Source organism: Acipenser ruthenus, chromosome 10 (assembly GCF_902713425.1).
Source record: "Acipenser ruthenus chromosome 10, fAciRut3.2 maternal haplotype, whole genome shotgun sequence".
NCBI classification, from domain to species: Eukaryota; Metazoa; Chordata; class Actinopteri; order Acipenseriformes; family Acipenseridae; genus Acipenser; species Acipenser ruthenus.
The window spans coordinates 9919503-9936646 of record NC_081198.1 but is presented as its reverse complement, the minus strand read 5'-3'; the positions used below and the strand labels follow the sequence as shown (position 1 = coordinate 9936646).

Here is a 17144-nt window from a genome sequence, read left to right as displayed (position 1 = left end):
ATATAATCTTCTTTCTTTCAGTCCGGAGCTTCAACAATTATGCCACAATACCTCACTGCTACTTGAATATCATTTAACTTACTTCTCCTTGCAATGACTTTGTACAACCATTATGTTGTAGCTATGAAAGTTATTAAAAGTCCTTCCTCCTAATAGGTATGACAAAGGTTATAAAAATGGATTACTTACAGGGGGGCCTTTTGGTCCAGGAAATCCGACTGGACCCTGAGGTCCTTGAGGTCCCTAAAGTACAGAAAATGAGCTGTTTGAAATACATTACAACAGCTGGAGTTAAGACACAACTACAAGTAACTGAAAAAAGCGCATTCATCAATTTTGTAAAACATGCTGCTCTTCAATCAAGTTGGTTTGGATTCAGCAGGATTGACACAACTTCCAGCAAAACTTAAGCAAGAAAAAAGCGTGACTTGCAAAAGGTGCTTATATTTTGTGCATTTGAAGAAATCAATAGATGCTTCAGAAGAAGAGTTTTATGATGACAATGAAATACAATCAATAAACATGTTTTTCAATGGACTTCCTGAAGTAACTGGTACATTTAGAAGACTTGTTTTGTATGCAGATACAAGCTTTAAAAATGTTGTGCTGAGGTGCTGTACTCATTATTTAATTAGACAGTGCATAAACATGTATGCAATACTTCCTCAATGCTGAGTCACTAGTAAAATTAAAATATAAGTTCACTTGTCTGTATTATCTTGGCTTTTACAGTTTGCTTTGACTGATGTTTTATTCATAGTGTACCTAAAGTTTTGCTTATTGATCAGTGCGAATACATTTCATAATCAGAACCATAACATGAGAAAATAATTCTGATGCTATGGCTAAAATTAGTTATTGATGATATTATACTTTACTTTTTACTGTAACTTGTTACTTTACTTATTATAATCAACAGTGAATCTTGACATATTATGACATGATATAGGAAGGTATTTCTCATCTAACAGCTGTTTAATTACAAACAAGTACCAGTGTGTGTGTTGCCTGATGATAATGGACTTCATTCATCTTATTTAAGAAGTTGTCCAGATTCCTGGGCTCTTTTTGGAAGAGCACCATGTGTGGACAACCAACCTGTTGAAGTTGCTTTGGCTTTTTATGATGAGTGTTTTCCTTTCAAGCAGTGAGTTCAGTAAATTTACTAGGTATTTTTAAGGTTTTCTGGTTTGTATTTATTTTAGTGGCCCACTTCCAAATAATGTTCTATACTAAAAAAGAAAGCTTTATTGAGAAACAAACCAATAATACAGTTACCAAGCCATATCTTTCTCTGGAGACCAACTGCACATACCGGTAGTAACCAAGACTTATTTTTCATTTATCAATTAAGACCATACATTCTGATAGAAGCTATTTAAATGTTCACCTGTTTTTTTCAAGATATTGTACTTACTGTTTCTCCAGGTGGGCCAGGTGGACCATCATTGCCTGAAGTACCCTGCAGAGAAAAAAAAAAAAAAAAGATCAGTTTTGCCATCTTACATTTTAGTAAAAAAACACAAAAACAAGCACTATACATTTGATATCAGGCAATGGTATTGCTTTAAACAGGCAAAATGATGCTTACCTTAGGACCTGGTTTTCCAGTAGGACCTCTGGCACCACGACCACCACGTGGACCCTAAACATTGTACAAAAAAACCAGCCATGAGATTGACAAACATTTAACAAGCACCTTATATGTAATATAATATAATATAATATAATATAATATAATATAATATAATATAATATAATAATTACATACCGTTGGACCTCTTTGCCCCCTTGGGCCTGATTTTCCTACAAGACCCTTTGAAAAACAACAATAAATAAATAAATAACACAATATGAAGCCTCGACAGATACCAGCTGTGTCCTTAAATGATAAATTATACAAAACAACTTATTTCACCTGGTAACATTTCAAAAAGGATAAAGCTAATTTGTACTTTTACAGACTAAAAATAAAGCTGTTTTTTATTTGTGTTGTGAATGCACAAGCAGGAACAGACACAATTTAGAGGAACAGAAAAAGTTGCCTGGCTACATCCACATGGATTGCCTCTTAAGTAAGGATCACAAATATTCAGAAATATTGGATTATATTCAACTTTAACACCAAAAACCGGGTACATTGAAGATCTGAGACATTTGTAGACTGTCATTACCACTTATTTCCTAACACAATTCATATGGTGTAGGTGTGTATACTAAACACACTTGGAAGATTTAAAATATGTTTCTTAACACATTAAATTGCCCTGTTGGCTACAGTATTGCAGTGTACCATGTATTAGAACATGCTGTATTCTAAATTGATTCAATCTTGTAAAATCACTTCATTACACATCCACCTAATGCCTAACTAAAACAGGCAGGTGGTGAATTACACTGGTCTAGTGAATTTAAGTAGTCTACTGTATCTGTAGTCATGTTTCCCAAAGACTGCTGATAAATTTCGAAGCTTCTAACAGGCCGATCAACCTCACCCCCCTCAGGACCCCCTGATAATGGGGTAGAGACCACCACCCTGACCTGCATATAGTACATTGGAGGTTTTTGCGCTCAGAGATGTCATACTCCTGACAGTCTCATGTTCCAGCTCAACAAAGCAGCACTTTCTGTATTCTCAGCTAGTCCATCTCATGCTGAGAAGCTCTGATTTAGAAAAATGATTTTTGAAGAACCAGCACAATTTTCAGTGTGTTATGTTGTTAACTCCTTTAATGTTAACTTAGTGGGTTGGAATGTGAGAATGTATTTTTTGCTGGGACATTGTCCACAATTGTTATTTGTTTATGAATTCAGGAAGCGATGACAAAAGTATTACTTTTTATTACGCGTGTACAGAAAATTTTAGAATTAAGATCCTTGCTGCAATTATAATATTGTGAGATGTTCTGATTTATAAAACACTGTAAGTGCAACAATTGACCACTGGGTGACACCGTGTGGTATCTAAAAATGCCATTACAAGTAAGTGATTTTAGCAATAATATTCAGATTTGTCAGGCGTCCTTATTGCATTCTATTATGGAATGTTAATCAAGTGTGTTAAATTGTATATGCATAGGCCGTGTGGCTTTTTTTTTTACTGTAATACTGTATGTGTGAATGTAATAAATAAAATAACTTACCCTGGCGCCTTTCTCTCCATTAGCTCCTGGAAATCCGGGGAAACCAGTGGAGCCCTAGTGATAGGAAAACAGAACGGTGAGAGAGATACATACCATATACCCAAATGGGCCTGATATCTAGAGCTTGGTAACTTACATTGAGTATATCCACCAAACACTTTCTGAAAATAAGGAAATTATATTTTGCATGGTTTTACTGCCAGAGTGAAGACGAAATAATACAATGGAATAAATATACTCAAAACTGACCTTACTGATTAATAAACCCCGGTATAAACTTAGGACTTTTGCACAGTGAAAAAAGACACAGCGTCTAAGGAGTCTGCTTAAATGAAAATGGATTGCATGACAATGAACTGCTTATGAATCTGGAGAAAATTAAAATTAGCTTACCATTGTAGTCCTGGGAGCATTGAAAGCATTAACACAGTCATTAAAACTACATTTAGCATTTTCAATAGAAGACACTACACATATAAACCTTATTGCAGTGTGTAAATATTAATAAAAGTAACTAGGGCTGTTTTCTTCTAAGAGCTGCTCCCAGTCTTGATTAATGATCTCAATAAACTGGTGAGCGGCCATGACTCCTAAATGTGCGATCATGCGTCAGAAATCAGAGGCAGCTTTAACGCTATACAACTAGCAGCAATACTTCCGGGGTACTCTTTATCAAAATAAATGCCAGCATCTTAAAATGAAACAAGAAGATTAAAACATCAATTGTGGGGATGCTGTCCATATTATGCAAATACCATGCTTAAATTAAAGTTCAGTTACATATTGTGGATTAACATGAACGTCCAGTAATACTGATTTCAAATGAGTGCTTCATTTCAATGAAGAGATTATGGGGCTGACGACAATGCTTGGGAGAATGCACATTCTTTGAATAAACCTCACAGCCCCATTATCCTATAGTAGTTTCCTTTTTTTTACTGGAACATCTTAGTACAGGTATGACCCATAGAGATGCAATATTTCATTTTGATATTTTCTGCAGTGGGGCCCAGTTCCTTTTTTTCTTTCTGTGTTGGATTAAATTAATTATTTATAACCCTAGTCTTCCGCAATGATTTTTAGTATTCACATATTAGTTCAATTGTCAAAAACACAATGTGACAACCACCAACACGCCTTCATATGCTTGAGCAGGCTCGGAGGTCCCTGACCTGGCCCAACCCTGCTTAGATTCTAGGATCTGATGAGTTACAAATCCAAGACGATATTAATCTCAGTTTGCATTCTAAGCCTTTAAGATCTGATACATTCGCATCCAGCTTATTAGCAGACAAGCCTGAAGCACGCTGAAGCCGAATTTACATAAGTGAAAAAGACAATAACTTATTTCCACTTCATTCTATGCTGTGATGTTTTATAACAAATCCATTGTGATGAAATGAATTATTCATTTAAGAAACATGGCTTGTAATGTTAATGTGTAGAACCAGACTTGTCTTTCAGGGTCAGTGAAGGTGAAAACAAAGCCTGTACATGCCTTCATTTCTTCACCTGCCTTTATATTTACATACCTTTGGACCTTGTCTTCCTGGATACCCGGGCAACCCTGGAACACCAAGTTTTCCCTAGGATTAAACATTATTATTAATATCAGTTCACTGTAATAAGTAATATTCATACCTAGAAATGTTACATGTGTTCTTTATTATCCCCAGGGGGTATAGGGGAAGCTTTAGTTTTGCTTAGAGCATATCTGGAGATCAGCTTATTGATTGTATTATAATCTCAAGGTATATGGAGACTGTCCGACTGTCTGTAAGTCACATCTTATATTTTTACATATATCTAGAGAGCTGCTTATTCAAATGTGACGAAACTTGCTGACATTCTTTAGCACAGGTTATTGATAGTATCAGAATATGGGGATAAAAAGGTTGTCTGGAGTCCTTCCGACAGTATGTCTGCATGTTACAGTTACATTTTAGCATCTACTCGAATGAAGCATGGTTTGAACATTTAGCACCAGGATCAGAATCTGGGGTTTTATGAAGGCTGCTGTTCACCTGTCTTAGGTCAAACTTGTGCATACAGTGGATATAGGTCATGTTGATTTAATTGTTCATGTTGTTCATGTAACCATCCAACTAATTGGTAGTATTTACACAATACTGATATAACTTTTCAAAATTATGAACAACATTTTTTAATGTACGCTATGTAACAATATATCTAGTTGTGTCTTGCTAGTGCTGCCTCATTTGAAACAGTTTAACAAATGCAACCTTTTCTTTCTTTTAAAACACCCTCACTGTAATATTGAACTACATATTATTGTGATTATTATGATTGCTATTCTACTGGTTTATTATATATTGTGCATGCTGTTGATCAAGTGTGTCTGATATATGACAGTGTATTGCTTAGATTAGGGTGCTTTCCTTAATGAAGTTGCCGTAGCTATACATGTGGAACAAGGGTTTGTTATAGCCATATGTTTGGTAATCTTCCAATAGGGTAATGCTAATTCAGTCTTTATGGTAATAGTTAAGGACAAAAAATAATAATGACAATGATAATAATAAGGAGTAAACAATATAATAGTTTAACAATCGTGTTTGTAAAGATGGTATTCATGCAGGTTAAACAAATACGCATACATGAGAAGAAATTTGTTTAACGTAACATATATGAATGTTTTATTGTAAAGTAATAGTTTATTTTTGTATAAAATAATCCTAGCTGCAAATATTTATTAAATAATTAATCCTGTTAGGAGCAGGCAGGGCTGGGGATTATATAATGCTGTGTCTTTCTTTAGGGAGAGGATTATTATGTCAGTCAGTGTACTTACAACCTGCTAGTCGGTGATCACCACTTCTTGTTGTAATTTGTGTGCAGTTTGCAGTGAATAATAAACATTTACACCTGTGAACGCTACCAGTGACTGTTTTGCTGTGTTTTCATTATCTCCGGGTTCCTGGGAAGGTGATGTGATTGAGGGTGGGGGTAGGATCAGACCATCACCCTGTTACAAACACCTTCTTAAAAACCCATAGTCAAAAATCATAACCCTAAAGACAAATCATTGCACTACTTATACCTTTGGCATTGGTGTAAACATGTTACTTGATGTTATGTAATTTAGTAAAGCAGGTCATTAACTCACCTTTTCACCAGCAAGACCAGGTGAGCCAGAGTCACCATTGGGACCAGCACGACCTTTCGGGCCTTCAGGGCCATCTTCACCTCTTGGACCACCCTGACCAAGTTCACCCTAAATACAAGCAGAGCAGCATAAGTTTTCATTGTGTATGTGTTATTATGCAATTTGAGAACAACTGAATGTTGCTGGTATTAACTAATCTAATGATTTCATGTTAACCTGTGTACAAATCTGCATTGTGTGTCTGCTCATATATTTAATATTAAAAGTGTTGGGTTTATATTGTACATATATTTCAAACACAAATTGTTGCTTTGTATGTTTAGATTTTAATTCATTCATGCTTAACCCTCTATAGCACGTACCCTGTCTCCTTTGAGACCCATGTCACCCTTGAAACCTGGGAAACCATCTTCTCCCTGAAAAAGAAGTTCAAATACAATGAATAAACAGAATATATCTTTTAAGAAAAATGAACACATTTCATGTGTCTGCTGGACTCTACAGTCCCTTACCCAGCCATGAAGTTAGTATTTAGGACCACAGAGCCCCCTGCTGGTAGAAAAAGCAAGTGCCTTTTAGAACTAAATCTTAACAAAAAGTTGTTGGACTCAAACCCGGGAAACTATGCATGTGAAATGTATTTAGGCTGTTTACTTTAAATCTCATTTCATCTAACCAATACCCTGCCTACTAATGCACATCATAAATATAGCACGTGTGCAGAACATATGCGTTTAGTAATCCGATTGTTTATTTGTGTCATAAATTGGTAAATTATTGGTAATGCAGCAACCTTCTTAAAAACACAAGGGACGTGAACCTGAACTTGTTCTAAATAAACAATGTGTCACAAACTGTACTTGTAGAATTAACAGCTCTTGGGGATCCCAAGTGGCGCATCCGGTAAAGACACTCCGCATGGAGTGCAGGATGCGCCCTATAGCCTGGAGGTCGCCGGTTCAAGTCCAGGCTATTCCACTGCTGACTGTGGATGAGAGCTCTGCCTGGGTGGGGGGGCTTAGGTAGGCCAGGGTGTCCTCAGCTCACCGTGCACCAGCGAACCAGCGACCCCTGTAGTCTGGCCAGGCGCCTGTGGGCTTGCCTGTAAGCTGCCCAGAGCTGCGTTGTCCTCCGACGCTGTAGCTCTGGGTTGGCTGCATGGTGGGCCTGCAGAGTGAAAAAAAGCGGTCGGCTGACGGCACACGCTTCGGAGGACAGCGTGTGTTCGTCTTCGCCGCTCCCGAGTCAGTGCAGGGGTGGTAGCGGTGAGCTGAGCTTAAAATACAATTGGATATGTCAAACTGGGAGAAAAGCAGGGAAAAATTAAAATAAATAAATAAAACAAAATAATTAACGGCTTTCTTCCACCTGTTTCAAAATTACTAACAGCAGCCTAGCTTTCTACATCCAACATCAATACAACAAACAGCAGTTTTAATTTTCTTTGAATATATATATTCTACACTATATGACTGTTCTACCAGTATCCTCTAGAAAATCTCAAAGGGTTCCCATGAATGGTGAATAAATAAATTGCACAACAAATAGAAAAGAATATCGTTTAGACAAAAATAGCCATCAATTACATTTTCCAGAGTGGCCATGGTTAACAGAACACAGACAATGAAATTGATTTTCATGAAGACAGGTGAGATAAAGAAACTATGAAAGGAATGAAATATTAGCCCCAGACAGATGGATTATGGAATGTTCCATTCTAGAATCTAAATAGCTACATAAAATCAGTTTAATAGGTCCCATTCTAACTGGGAAACCATCTATTGTTTTATTCATACGTGACCAATTCTGCTAACACTAATATAACAAAGGTTTAGTTTTCATCTTTCTAAAATGTCAGCACTTAAAAAATAAATAAAAGCAAATGTACATGCGGCACAAGGTAGTATGCTAGCCTGGTAGAGACATTCCTTGCTTGCTGCCACGTGTCTGGGCTTACTCTTGATCAGATATGAATAGGTCCTAGGGGGATACCGCCCTACTATCTCTGGAACATCTGCAGTAGATCCAAATTACCAGTGGCTGTTGTGGGGATTGTCTATGTGCCCCCCCTGTTCATTAAATCATCGCATCTCACTGAGGCTCGATCAGATTTAGGTAAGGTAACTGCACTTAACACACCCCAAACTCACTTATATATAGTTTTATGAATATTTTCTTTGATTATTATTATTATTATTATTATTTGTTTATTTAGCAGACGCCTTTATCCAAGGCGACTTACAGAGACTAGGGTGTGTGAACTATGCATCAGCTGCAGAGTCACTAACAATTACGTCTCACCCGAAAGACGGAGCACAAGGAGGTTAAGTGACTTGCTCAGGGTCACACAATGAGTCAGTGGCTGAGGTGGGATTTGAACCGGGGACCTCCTGGTTACAAGCCCTTTTCTTTAACCACTGGACCACACAGCCTCTCAAATTCTATTAATGGGAAGTCAATGTCGCTTTTTGAAAGATGTTTCTAGAGAAATGTTTCTCCATAGTTTAAGTGTGTCAACAGACTGTGCATAGACACCTCACAGGTGCATGCCACAAATGTGCACAGCATATTATGATATGTTTTGATTACTTCAGAAACATTGTGAGCTGTAAAGGCCAGTTTCCTCCTGTAAGCAGAATTCTTCTTTTGTCTTGTTATGTCCCAGCAGCATGTAGTATTCATTCACACATGGCATAAGTTTAACCTAAAATAATTCCTCCACTTAAGGGATTTAAAAAGTCATTACCTTAAAGAACATGGTGTGCCTGCTCATAATTACACAACTGAGTGTACTTGTCCTCACAAGGCATTGGCCTTTCATTTCTGAGTCCAAAAGACTCTTGAGACAGCTGCTCAGTACCATGCTATGGTGTTTCCTATCTCCACCTAATAAGCGGCCCACAGGAGAATAAACCAAAATATCTCAATGAGGAACCATTGTTTGAACACCCCGCATGAAAGCACTGCAGTTTTAAAGCACCACTAGTTTTGTGCCGTTCTTAGAATACACTAAAAAAGGAATTGATTACATTTGGTACCAATGATCTGAGGTTATATAGTATTGAGTATTGAGGAATATATCCTATCATTTAAGCTACAGTCAACACCTGTTTGTCAAAATACAAGAGTCTCTAGATGAGACTTCTAGTGATTGTCCTGTATCGTATCTTCTCTCCTTAGAAGATGCAAAAAAGAAAAGCCACTGATACAGGAGCCAAGAGGCTTCCCTGAACCAGCGGCTGCCAAGACTGGTTTCTGATTTGCTGCCAGTGTGTGCAAGGTGAAACCTGATAGGGAATTCCCAGTTCCTGTTTTGCATTCCCCTTATGACATCACTAAACTATAATGGGACTGATTTCGAAAGTATTTTCTTCCTTGAAGAAACTGTTACAACACTATACACATGCATAAAAGCCCTAACATTATCCTTTACAAGACATGCAGGGGTACTAAAGTGTTGTGCCTGTCGCAATAGTCGTAAACCAGTTGCAAACGAGTCAGAAGTCTATGCTGAAATGTACTAAACAAGCGCAATGCTGTTAGCGACATTCTTGGGAATGCTTTGCGCCAGCAGTTTTTCTTTGCGGGTTAGACTTGAATATGTAATTATGGGCGTTCCTGCATACATTCGCATAAATGTGGGGGAAATGAGTGTTCTCAAATATTATAATGAGATGTACTACCGCTGCAGGCAATTGCGGCACTTACAATTGCATCAATTTGTGAAGAACTTTTGAAAGCACGTTTTAAACAGTTGGAATTAGCAAACCTTTAAAAGGCTGTCTGAAAAACACTATCCTCTAACCATGGACACTGTGATTGCTGCAAGAAGGAGACATTGTCTTCAGCAAGAACAAGTGATTTGTAGAATTAGAAGAGAAAAGGTATTTCGTACCCGCAGTACCCTCTTCAATTTAAATGAAGACCAAATTAAGTACAGGTACAGGCTCGGCAGCCACATAATTCTTGAGCTGCTGTCTGATTTAAAAGATGACCTGGAGCCTGTCACTCAGAGAAGCCAGTGCAAACTATTGTCCATTCTGCATTATCTTGCCTCTGGGTCCTTTCAGGGGACTATGGCAGCTGTTGCCATACCTATTTTTCCCTAAAAGCAGGGAGTACTTACAAGCATTGAAAACACATTTCTAATCGACTGCACACATGTGCCGCTAACCACTCTAGCTCATTCTGAGCATCTGTATAGGAATAGGAAACACACCTATTCTATTACTGTACAGGTGGTTTGTAATTGTGCACAATTTAGCACTGCATCCCTGACTAACTTAAATAAAAACTGAACATATACATTTGGCTTACAGGTTACTCATGATAATACGAATTTGTGGTATATTGCAAAATCTGTTGCTGGTCCCTTGAAATTCGTATTAACGAGAATTGACTGTCCTTCTGTAAGTATCGTAACTTGTCAATGCGGTACCATGATCTATTTTGTGTTAATTGTCTAGGCTACTAAGTAGGCCAAGTTAAAAATAATAATAATAAAACAAAACTGCTAAAATCATTTAGCTTCAATTTAAAATAATATTTTATTCGCATTGTACACCAATGTGTACAATGCAGCAGCATGATTTATTATTTATTAGTAAAAAGAAACTGTGCTAGGATTTTACTACTGTACTGTATACTGTATACTGTATAGACCTGCTGTACAGATTTATATTTTTAAATACTGTAAAGTGTAGCCTACCCAAAACACAATAGTGTTATTTCAGTGCAATGATTTATACATTTAAAATACATTGAGCACTATAAATGTATGTCTGTGCGAATGTATTGTATTTTTTAAAACCTGACACCTATCCGGTTTAGCGAGGAGAACGGTATGATTATGAAAAGCTTTTTGATAGAAACACATTTTTTATTTAGGGGTGAAGGTGGGGCCCCACTATAGAATCTGATGGGATTAAACTGCCTTTCATTATTTATTCGAAAAAATGGCGCATGACTCTTGCAATGCTAGAGATCTCGCTAAGAGGACGCGACAAATATTTCAATTAGTATATTGCAGCTCTTATCATTAACAAATGCTCTCTTAGTACATACGACAAAATTGTCGCAAAGAAAATGCAAATTGTGGTATGTTTGTGCTGCAACTGGCCCATCTGCACATTATCTTTGAATTGACAGAAACGTTAAAAAAAATAAAAACACTCTCCCCTGCTATTTAAATTAAAGAAGTCCCCTAAACCACTGTTAAGCAGAAGAAGTCAAGTGTGTGAAAATATCATATAATCAATAATTACCTTTTCACCCTTGCCGCCCTTAAGACCACGGACGCCATCAGCACCCTGTGTGACACAGACCACAGAGTCAAAACATATACATTATGTACAGCCATAATACATGGAATACATAGACTGAAAAGAAAGTTATGGGTATAAATTAACATTAATAAACGCAAATTACCTTTACACCTCGGGGACCAGGATATCCAATTGGCCCTTGAGGGCCGGAGTGACCCTAAAATTACAGAAAATAATACAATATGAGGAACATGTGAAGATAGAAATATATAGGAATGCATGTTGAAATAGGATTTCACAGTATTTCACAGAACACAATGACATACAATTCATTAATTAAACAAATATACAAAGATTAGAGGCAGTACATGTAGCTAAACAGGTTTCAAAATCTTAATGTGTCTGTCATTGAAATAGAAGAAAAGGCTTAGGTTTTGTAATAGGTTAAGAGGTTTTGTTACATTCAGAAGGGTCCAAATCAATAATCATTTAGACACTTGGGCACCAGTAATGCTGTTTACTTACTTGGGCACCAGTAATGCTGTTTACTTACTTGGGCACCAGTAATGCTGTTTACTTACTCGGGCACCAGTAATGTTGTTTACTTACTTGGGCACCAGTAATGCTGTTTACTTACTTGGGCACCAGTATTGCTGTTTATTTACTTGGGCACCAGTAATGCTGTTTACTTACTTGGGCACCAGTAATTCGGTTTACTTACTTGGGCACCAGTAATGCTGTTTACTTACTTGGGCACCAGTAATGCTGTTTACTTACTTGGGCACCAGTAATGCTGTTTACTTACTCGGGCACCAGTAATGCTGTTTACTTACTTGGGCACCAGTATTGCTGTTTACTTACTTGGGCACCAGTAATGCTGTTTACTTACTTGGGCACCAGTAATGTGGTTTACTTACTTGGGCACCTTTTTCTCCAGGTGGACCTTCTTTGCCCGGGTGACCCTAAAAGACAGCAATCCACATTATACAAAGATACATCCAACACTTAAAGTGTCTGCAGCTGTTTAACTATAGCACTAATATTAAAGTGCTGAAAGTTCATTTTTTGCACATTTCTAATTAATAATGCTTATCTCCCAAGTCCATTGTTTGCAACACAACAAAAGTGCTTCTGGCAAAAGCTGCAAATAGCAAATATCATTACAATACAAGTGTTCCTCTCATCTACGAACCCATTCTGCCTCTCTGAAGGGGTTTTGTTAGTAATAACAGCACCTGAATCCATTTGATTGAAGCAGGCTTCCCTTCCTAACTGGCTTCCTTCCTTGTGGCAGAGAAATCCCCTTTCACCCACCATCCCACCCTTAATTGTAATATAGCTCTAGGGATCACATTTTAAATTATACTGGTCTAGAAACAGGTCTTCCCTGCAAAGGATACCACTTTTACTCCTATATCAAGTTGGCTTAGTGCAAAAGAACGTGGAACTTTCCCTGTTCCTATTCAATTTTTTCCCTCACTGCCTGTTGGGAGGGATGCAACAGTAGACGCTGTGACAGACATAGCCACTGTAACCCAGTGTCTACACCTGGTTCAATGCCAGGTATATGTCCTTCTTGTGACCCTGGCTTGACATACTGTACTACAGAAGAACGTTTATTTTTACCTCCCATCCTTTCTGACTTTGAGTCCCACAAGCTTACAACAGACTCCATCAGCCAATCACAAACAGTTTCTTTTTTATGGTCTACCACCCATCTCAGAAACCTGCCATAGTATATTTTCCTATATGTATCTGACCTTTCACAGATTACACATTTTTGGAGAGGGCACAGGGATGATGTGAGAATAGTATGTTTTAGTCTGTATTCATAAACCATAAAAATGCCAGTAAATGTATAGTCCCTTCATATTGTCCAAACTGAGCAAAAAGATTTAGTAAAAAGCTTACATGAGGCCCGTCTGAACCAGGCAAGCCAGGGAGACCAGATTTACCCTGGGGTCCCTGGAAAACAGAAATAATATGCTTCATTAGTGGCATGATTACTTTCCCTTTTGTATACATAAAAAATACAGTCATTGTAATAAAGTAAATCAGTTTAATGAAAATATAGTGTGGTTTTCTTATTTGTAAAAATATAAATACAAAATGCAATATCTGCTTTTTCATATGTCATCTGCGTATTCTATTTCATACATATTAAATTATAAATCCAATATGAGAGTAGATTATAAGAGATTAGTGCCATTCATGTCACTACAATATTATTTTCAATTTTACTTGTGCTGTATTTTGATATTGTACATGTGATTATTATCTAATGCAATATTTAGGTGTGTCATCAGACTGTAGACTTTATCATATCTACATTTAGCAGTTATTTACAGTTTGTTTAAAAACCGGAAACTTACTTTTTCACCAGGTGGACCAATAGGGCCTTGAGGACCGGGAAGACCCTGTTTAAGAAATGAAAGCAATTAATGCAATGTTATAGAAGTGCATAGATAGTGTGGGGTTCGCTGGGGGAAAAATGAAAAAAAAAAATGTACCCAGGAGCTAAGTCAGGAGCTTTTCATAATTCACAGTCAGGCTACAAATTGGTAATACAAAAACTGTATTGTCTGGTTCAGAGCTCATTTTTTTCAGCTCCCTGAAAGACTTTGGCATTCAGGAGGTAACCTGATCCCGTATGGAGCCCCAGCAGGTGTGGCTTTTCTTATTAGAATTCCAGCCACATGAATGTGCTGCTTTGAGCTGCTTCCTACAGCAGTAGAAACTCACAGTATAAAGGGATATTACTATGGAGCCCAGCTAGAAAAAAAAAAAAATTTACAGGCTCTGATAGTTCTAAAAAACCCAATAATTTAACAAAGTTCTGACTGATACTTTAGTACAAATACTTTAGATGATTACAGATTGCTGTTATGATGGCATGGTTATTGTTTTTGTTTTTGTTATTTGTACTCACTTGTGGGCCAGAGATTCCCTGCTGTCCAGAAGGCCCAGGCTCTCCTTGAGGACCCTAACAGGAAGAAAAGAGAAATGTCAATAACTTCCACTGTGCAGTTTAATACTCTTGCAATGCTGCATCAGACAACAACAGTAATGACAATGATGATGATGATTATTATTATTATTATTATTATTATTATTATTATTATTATTATTATTATTATTATTATTATTATTATTATTATTATTTTAGAAGGAAATGAGTGGGTACATTTTGTTCATAGGTTTTTTCTAGTTATGCGTACTTGTTTGGTGTACTGTGTACTTTCTGCAGCCAGCAGGCCTGACTCACAATGAAGCAAAATGGATGTTTGTAATTACAGTGTGTCATTCTGTGAACCATGTGTAATAACAGCAGCTGTGCAGTACCAAATCTGAAGGTACAGGAAAGCCACTAAAATATTGATTTTCTTAATCAAGATTTATTGTATGAATTTGAATTTTATTTGTATACTGAACTTCTAGTAACAGATACAGGTAATGCATTTATCTAATTTCTACACAGTCGTAGTCAATGTACTGCTGTCCTCTTTGTCAGCATTTTTAGCCTTCTTAAAGCTGAATGGTCAAAGTTTTTGTCGCAGATTTCAGATTGAGAAGATCTTTCTTGCTGCAAAATAATGAACCTAGTTTAAGTAGGTTAGGTCTGGCCTACATGATAATATCACTAAGTTCCATAAAGTATTCATAATTTTGCCCTTTCATCACTTTGAGATTGGTTGAAACAAAGCCTGAAACAAAGTGAGCTGTCTCTATTAACTGCGGGATTACCTTTCTTTGTTCAATTCTAACACATGGAACAAGCAGCAGTGACCATTTGTCAATGCAAATATTTTAATTAAATGCAAAAAGAAAAATACAAATCCGTCCATACCATGTTTCCTTTTGGACCCTGAGGGCCATCAACTCCAGCAACACCCTAAAGAAACAAGGCACAGTTAATGGTGAATTCTCCAAGATAAAGCTTTTGAAACAGAATTCCAATGAAAGGTGAAGGAATATCTTAAAGAACGTACAGGCTGTCCAGTGGGCCCGGGAGACCCTCTTGGTCCGAGCAATCCTCTTGGGCCCTACAAACAAAACAAATATTTGTTAAGCACATATATTCACAATAAAGGCTGTGGTTATAAAGATAACTGTAACTTTCTTTTAGCAAGTCTCACCATAATTACATAGTGACTATTTTATATTAGCCAACACTTATTTATATTAAACCCTTAATGGGCTAAACTTTAATTTAAAACTTTAAATTGAAATGTATTACATTATGCAATATGTAAATATGTACCAACATACACGTTACATGTGGTTTCATAAAAAAATATGTTACATAATATTCATATATTTTTTGTTTTCCAAACAGCCACTTCACTTATTTATTTTTATGAATAATTCTGTTATTTAGGGTTAAGAATGAGTCCAGATGTACTTGTTCAAAGGTTAAACTGCAATATCAAATTTGTTTTAACTTTAATTTGAAGGTTTTAAAAAAACACAACTAATTGCACAACTATTATATGTATGGAAACTGTATGTATATGAAAAGGAATCTAGATTGAAAAAACATATGACTAGACCCATGCATTTTTCCTTGAAATTGAAGTCAAACCTCACATCTGGATTATCAGTCCTCTGAAAAACATACGGCCGAGCAATCAGGCCTAATAAAATGAACAGTACTGGGCACAAAATCAGATAGCAAGGGGTAAAAATACTGTACATACATGTACAGAAGACTAAAATACATACGCTTTCGCCAGAAAGACCCCTTGGCCCAATCTCTCCATCTTCTCCCTGCAGGCAAATGGGAAATGGTTAGATCTCTGACACAGAGGAGTCATCTTCAATAACTGACAATTAGAGAACAGAATGAAACTTACTCTTTCTCCATCATCACCAGGTCCGCCAGGGGGACCTGGTGGACCGAGTTCTCCCTGGAAAAGAAGAAGCAGAGACAGCATGTGTTACAGTGAAGGCTTCCACATCTGTGTGCATTTGAATGATGGTACCGGTGTAACTGGCAGAAGCTTGGTAATCATATGCTTCCCAAGTATTAATCCCATTTCTTGTTTTACCTGCACATGCAATGTTCTGAATTGTTTTATTAACATGGAAAATGACAACAACAACAAAAAAAATACAAAAGCTAAATCTTGATAAGACAAAGAAAATGTATATTGGTTAAAGAAGAAGAAGAAGAAGAAGAAGAAGAAGAAGAAGAAGAAGAAGAAGAAGAAGAAGAAGAAGAAGAAAATCATCTGGTTTTAAAATCATCTGGTTTTAAAATCATATGGTTTTCTCATTTGTACATTCCTTAAGTACATGTGGACTGTCAAGGTCAGAGCTTTATTATTAAATGCAATACTATACTCCTAACCACCATAACAGACGACATATTCCAATTGGTAATGTTGTTCTCATGTAAGACAATACAAGAGGATTTCAGTCCTGTAATTCATTTACCACATACATGGTTTTGGGTTTTAAGAATAAGAAGTGCTCTAACTGTGTGTTAAAAATATCCACACATTTTTGTTTTGTCCTTTGTTATTAAACACATTGGGACATTCTAAGCTTTTCTTCCCTTAAAAAAAACAAAAAGAACAACCATGCTGCTGGTACTGTCATGTTGTTGTC

General features: G+C 36.8%; 1 protein-coding gene across 6 annotated transcripts in view; it reads right to left on the bottom strand.

The window, feature by feature from the left end:
- col11a1a (collagen, type XI, alpha 1a) overlaps positions 1-17144 on the bottom strand; it is an 88833-nt gene that overhangs the window by 38630 nt on the left and 33059 nt on the right. For all 6 annotated transcript variants that reach the window (XM_034021985.3, XM_034021994.3, XM_034022002.3 and 3 more), the window contains 18 exons: positions 16388-16441; positions 16257-16301; positions 15524-15577; positions 15382-15426; positions 14464-14517; positions 13907-13951; positions 13446-13499; positions 12452-12496; positions 11698-11751; positions 11535-11579; positions 6633-6686; positions 6271-6378; positions 4676-4729; positions 3144-3197; positions 1772-1816; positions 1592-1645; positions 1418-1462; positions 190-243 (listed from right to left, as the gene is read on the bottom strand). In XM_034021985.3, the coding sequence (XP_033877876.1) occupies positions 190-243; positions 1418-1462; positions 1592-1645; positions 1772-1816; positions 3144-3197; positions 4676-4729; positions 6271-6378; positions 6633-6686; positions 11535-11579; positions 11698-11751; positions 12452-12496; positions 13446-13499; positions 13907-13951; positions 14464-14517; positions 15382-15426; positions 15524-15577; positions 16257-16301; positions 16388-16441 (963 nt within the window). The remainder of the gene's footprint in view (positions 1-189; positions 244-1417; positions 1463-1591; positions 1646-1771; positions 1817-3143; positions 3198-4675; positions 4730-6270; positions 6379-6632; positions 6687-11534; positions 11580-11697; positions 11752-12451; positions 12497-13445; positions 13500-13906; positions 13952-14463; positions 14518-15381; positions 15427-15523; positions 15578-16256; positions 16302-16387; positions 16442-17144) is intronic.